The 5,795-nt window shown below is 37.4% G+C and overlaps 1 protein-coding gene across 1 annotated transcript; it reads left to right on the forward strand.

Moving 5' to 3' along the window:
* Positions 1-625: 625 nt before the first annotated feature.
* LOC149558752 (disease resistance protein At4g27190-like) lies at positions 626-3,812 on the forward strand. Its single transcript, XM_089786166.1, has one exon. It carries the CDS (start codon positions 820-822, stop codon positions 3,754-3,756), a length of 2,937 nt encoding a protein of 978 aa, XP_089642292.1. The 5' UTR covers positions 626-819; the 3' UTR covers positions 3,757-3,812.
* The last annotated feature ends 1,983 nt before the right edge of the window (positions 3,813-5,795 follow it).

Here is a 5,795-nt window from a genome sequence, read left to right on the forward strand (position 1 = left end):
GTCATATCAAATATTGTTAAGAAGAGAATGGGATTATTAATCATACAAATATTATAGTATTAATTCATATAAAAATGCACATAGACTTATGTTTATCAAACATAGAGATTATATACATAAAAGAGAAAAGGAAAAATTATACTCCCAATTCCTCTTCTAGCTTGATCAAGTTATTTTAAAATGTCCTTTTACTTTTATTTATACAAACCATTTTTCTTAAAGTTCTAGAATTTGAGATGTTTTTTTAAGATTAAAAAATATTTTAATTTAAATCTTTAACTCTAAAAAAAATGATTAACTCAATTTCATTTCTAAAGTTTAATAGATCATACTTCTAAATAAAAGACATACTTTAGATTGAAACAAATCAGATTTAGTAAAGAAATTTATTTCTATTACATAAGCATTTACAAAAATATTGACAACAGTATTCCTGTTCTATAGAGGAGGAAAAGAAAAGTTAAAATTTACTTTATTCTTTGATAAAGTAAAGCAGGAATCAAATTTGTTAGAAAATATTCAGAGAACTAAATTTGCTACAACTCCAGAGTATTGAAAGTAAAATAGGGAAAACTGTGAATAAAATTACTACAGTTTAGGCGTTTACATAAAATCTGTGGCCTGTGTCCTAAGCTAGGAATATTCTTGTGGAGAAGGTCTTTCTGAATCCATTTCATATGAAACCCGTTGTTTTGCAGACAAGCCAGCCAATTAGCGAGCTTGTTGACCACAGCTTTAGCCCCATTTTGTTATTTTTCTTCTCTATTTGAGAAAATCCTTTTCATTACAATTTCAATTTTTCTCTTCAGCTGCTCCAAAATGGTCGATCCTGGTTTCATCCCTGGATTTATTGGCTATGCCATTCAATTGGCCGGAGATCAGATTATTCACCAATTCAGCATTGCGGTCCGATGCAGGAAAGAGTTGGATGCCCTCAAAAACCTGCTACCAACAATAATTGAAATGAATGTGAAATTGCAGGAGTATCAAAAGGCTCTAAACTCTGGCAAAGTGAATACATGGAGTCATCCTTTGCCCTCCACAATCAACAACTGGTTGAACAAGTTGAGTGATCTTCTGGAGGAAGCGTCTGATTTGACACAGCGCTGCACTGTACCCTCGTACTTCCATCCCTGTTCTCGGCACAAAATGAGCAGAAAGATCAGAAATCTCATTGAAAATTTGCAAAAGCATGTGGAAAATGATGTAGCCCCGGTTGCTTTTCTACATCAGCTACATCAAGATGTGGCTTACAATGAAAGATTTCAACAGATCAAACAGAGAATGGATTCTCTGAAGGGAAATGCTGGACTTGCCGGCACATCTGGAGATATCTTTTCATTGCCTTCTTCGGCCACTTCAAACACGAGGTATATTGAGGAGGCACTCATTGTTGGACAAGATTCTACATCAAAGCGACTTGTGGAGCTGATTCATTCACAAAAGATCCAAAATCTGTGTCGTTCCGGCATACTTGGGAAGGGAGGGGCCGGCAAGACTCTATTACTCAAGCAACTCTTCAACAGTGACGAGGTACAAAATCTGTTTTCTAGTGAGTTGATGCTTTGGCTTACTGTTTCGCAAACTCCATCTTTCAACGCTCTTAGAAAAGATCTGGTCAAACAAATAGCCCTTAAAGTAGATGAAAGATTGGAGAGCAGAGAGGAAGACCAAGTAAAAACCTGGTTGAATCAGAGCATGACAAAGTACAGATTTTCCCTGTTTTTAGATGATGTTTGGGAAACAAGTGCAACATCATTGCTAGAGGAGCTGTGTGTGCCTAACTCTCCATACCACAACTCCAACATCATAATTGCCACATCGAGAACTGAGAGTGTGCTCTTGCAGTTGGGTATTCCCGCTCCATCAATCGTCCAAATGCAAGATCTGAACGAGGATGATAGTTGGAGATTGTTTTCTTCTCATGCTTTTCCACACAACGGTGGAGTTTTGCCCACAGGCATTGAGGGAGAAACAGCCAGGCGCGTCTGCAACAAGTGCGGGGGGCTTCCATTAGCCCTGAAGGTAATTGGAAAGGCAATGTCGGGAGTCACTCAAGTAGATGAATGGGAATTTGCACTCCAGAGGCTGCAGAAGGATGTTGGAGGGTCGCTTTATAGGAGCTTGAGATTAAGCTACGATGTCTTGGCGGATTATGGCGTTTCCTTGCAGTTGTGCTTCCTCTGCCTCGCTGCTTTCAAGGAAGACGAAGTTATCTATTATTCAACAGCTACAAAGTACTGGATTGGAGAAGGGTTGATTGGCGGGCCGGATTCTTATCAAATAGGAAAGAATTACCTCAATTTGTTAGCCGACCGATGTCTAATCGAACCCCTCTGGAAGGATCATGATGGAGGTGTGCTCATTTTCAGGGTGCATGATGTTTTGCACGATTTAGCACATGAAATCGCTGAGAAGGAAGAGAGATGCTTCTTTCGGACAGGCAGAGGTTTACGAGAGCTCCCAGATGATGATGACTGGTCCGGACACATGAGAATTTCGTTGAGGAACAATTTTTTGACTAGACTTCCCAAGACATTTCGAGCTCCCCATGTCCGATCCCTGCTACTTAATGGCAATCGTGGTTTAAAGGAAATTCCAAAAGAAGTGATGCAGAGTATGGCACTTCTGAGAGTCTTGGATTTGTCACGGACTGCCCTGAGCTCCCTCCCAAAACACATTGGGTGTTTGAAGAATTTAGTTTGCCTCAGGCTACGCTCTGTGCCAATCCAAACGCTGCCCAATTCTATTGCTGCTCTGAGAAAGCTTGAAATACTAGATCTTTCTAAATCTAGCATTACACAACTCCCATCCAGCATTTCTAAGTTGACGTCCTTACAAGTTCTCCACCTTGGTTCTTGTGAACACCTTCAGTCCATGCCATTTGGGGTCTCACGCCTTAAATCTTTTCAATACCTGAATGTGTATGGTAGCCCAAATGCATGGACAAAGATAGTATGGAACAGCTGCACAAGAGATCTGCTTTCAGTTAATGATTTGGGCGCCCTAAAACAACTTACAAAGCTGTCTCTTGCAAATTATGGCAAGACAATTCAGGAAGGAATTCTAGGAATGGAGCAGATGAAGTATCTAACTCTGGATCTCACAAATATGGAAAGACTGCCCCATGACATGACTGCCATGTCCAAATTGAGGAAGCTCTCTCTAACATGTCCTCAGTTACTCCAGATAGAATTTTCATTTTCTGAGTTTCAACATCTGAGCTACATTAATTTGTTCAACTGTGACATGTTGAAGCAACTTCCAGACTTGCACAAACTTGCTCATCTAAAGCACCTCAAGATTATTGAGTGCCCCAGCATTGAGAGGTTTCCGGAGGAATTCGGCAAAAGGGGAGCATTCCCTAAGCTGGAGGAGTTTTCTATTGTGGAGCTACAAAATCTACAACAGATGCCAATGGTGGAAGACACAGCTCTGCCTTCACTGAAAATACTAACAATAATGAAGTGTGAAGTATTGGAGATTCTGCCAGAATGTTACTGGGATTTGACCAGTGTAGAGAAGATCAGAGTATATGGCTGCACAACAGTTTTAAATGCAATGGAAGACAATTGCTTTACTGAGAGAAACCCCAAAGTAGAACTAGTTAGGGTATCTGCTGTAGACACAGAAGCATTCCAAAGGCGCTTCAATGAAATGGTAAGAGGAAATGAGTATTTTCTTTACGGTGAATTTTGGCGGAACGAGCTCTTTCAGTTTTTGCACGAGACATATCACTTCAAAATAAAATTGTGAAGCAGGCCTATTTAAAGGAGTCTTTGTTGAAGGAATACCTCATAAACAGAATAGAATAGTAGTTTGGGCTTTACAATCTGAAATGACATCATCGGGTAAAGTCAAAGAAATCACTTTACCTTCCTGCTTCCTCCTTTGCCTCAGCCATATTACTAGCTATACAAATGCTTTAAATTAAATTCTCTCCTCTCCTGCATTCAAATTGAATAAATGTTCACCGTGGAAAATATGAGCTGTTTATCTTCAATTTATACATTACATTCTCATAAAACTTCTAATTTTGGAAAGCATATTTTCTACATTTTTAAATTGTTTGTGTAACTTTATTTAATTTAATCTGCGCTAAACTTAGTGAATTGTATTATTTTAATTTAAATAGGTAATTTGTTGAAATATTATATTTTTTATGCTTTTTATTTTAATATTTGTTTATGTTATTTCTGTTCCATTTTAAATAAATAAATAAATAAATATATATATATATATATATATATATATATATATATATATATATATATATATATATATATATATATATATATATTTCAAATATTTAATATTTAATTTTCTAAAATCTTGGGGATGGTTCAGTGCATCAACATAGATCTGCATTTTTTACACCATTCTCCTCTACGCCCCCTCCATCACTTGCACTTCTGAGACGAGCTCATTTAAAATTTCACACCATTAATGATTAAATTTATAATTAATTTTTTTAATAGGATCAACACATTGTGAATAAGGGTTAGATCACTGAACTTATAGTGATTATTATAGATCAATGTAATTTTATTAATTATTATCATACTAAACTTCAAAAATGTGATAGCGTATGAATGTTATTGCTTTTTATTTAATTTTGAATTTCGTAGGCCAAAAATCAGAAAATTAAGAAGCAACAGTGTACGAAAGTTTCTAAATTGCTCCATCTCGAAAAAGGCGGGAACACAAATACTCAAAGTCTGGCCTAAAGGACTTACCGCATTGCTGCCATTACCATCCACCGCAGATACGAAAACTGTTTAACCTAGTGCACGCATAAATGAATTATTGAATGAAATTTAATAAAGTGATGCATTTTTAAAAATGCATCGTTGTGTTTTCGAGTATTTGCGTCTGTCCACATTCAGCTTTCTTTTAAAATTTACGTTCAAAAAGTTAAACTTGGATGAATATAATTTTTTAATAAAGAACTTTATATTGTGGTATTTAATATATTTAAAATTATCAATAGGTGTTTGAAATATATTGAATAATGAAAATTGGTTTATGCAATTTTTATTTGATATGATTTATTTATAAGAAAAATATTTTAAATATTTTTTTACTAATTTTCATTATAATTTGTAATAATTTTTTTTTAAAATTTTTTTTTTAGCATTTTATTGATTAGAATGCATTGTATGTTTTTTTAGGAGATATTTATTTAATATGCTTTATCTCACTCTTATAATTTTAATTTTTCCTTTTTTTTTTTTTTTTTTGGATGAATAGTCATTTTCAATTAATAAAATTTACTAAGATTACAATTCACAAAAAAGGGCTAGGGGGTACAGGATCACCCCGCGAATGAGTTCATTCGGCCGAAGCCGGAGCAAACAACATGGCCGCAGCCAGCAACTATAAACTATTCATAAAAAAAAAACATTTAGAATAACCTCATGCTGCCAAGGCAGTACCAGCAGAGGGAGGAGGATCATCTTTATCAGGAAATCCCCACGCATCAGTGGGATTGTGAGGCAGACTAGGAACAGTCCAGCCATCAGCAGCATCCGCAGGATCTAGGGTAGTTGCAGTCTCCGCATCCTTCTTGTCTGGCCGCGGAAGAGAAATTGCCAAGGCCAACCGGGGAAACTTGCCAAAGTGCGCCCGTCCAGGGGGAGGAGCCGGAGACCAGCCAGAAGCCCTCCCAGGGGGGGAGCCGGGGACCAGCCAGAACCACCACGTGGTGGGGAAGCGGAGCGGCGCCTCCAATTGCCATGACCACCGCTGGGAGAGCAGTGGCAGGGACCGTGGGAGCGCGGCGTGTGCGAATGGCG

This window comes from Cupressus sempervirens, chromosome 5, assembly GCF_028749045.1.
Source record: "Cupressus sempervirens isolate cs-2001-9-10 chromosome 5, ASM2874904v1, whole genome shotgun sequence".
Classification (NCBI taxonomy): Eukaryota; Viridiplantae; Streptophyta; class Pinopsida; order Cupressales; family Cupressaceae; genus Cupressus; species Cupressus sempervirens.

Excerpts from the sequence above, each read along its gene's own strand:
- LOC149558752 (XM_089786166.1), top strand. The coding sequence starts at position 820 with ATGGTCGATCCTGGTTTCATCCCTGGATTTATTGGCTATGCCATTCAA.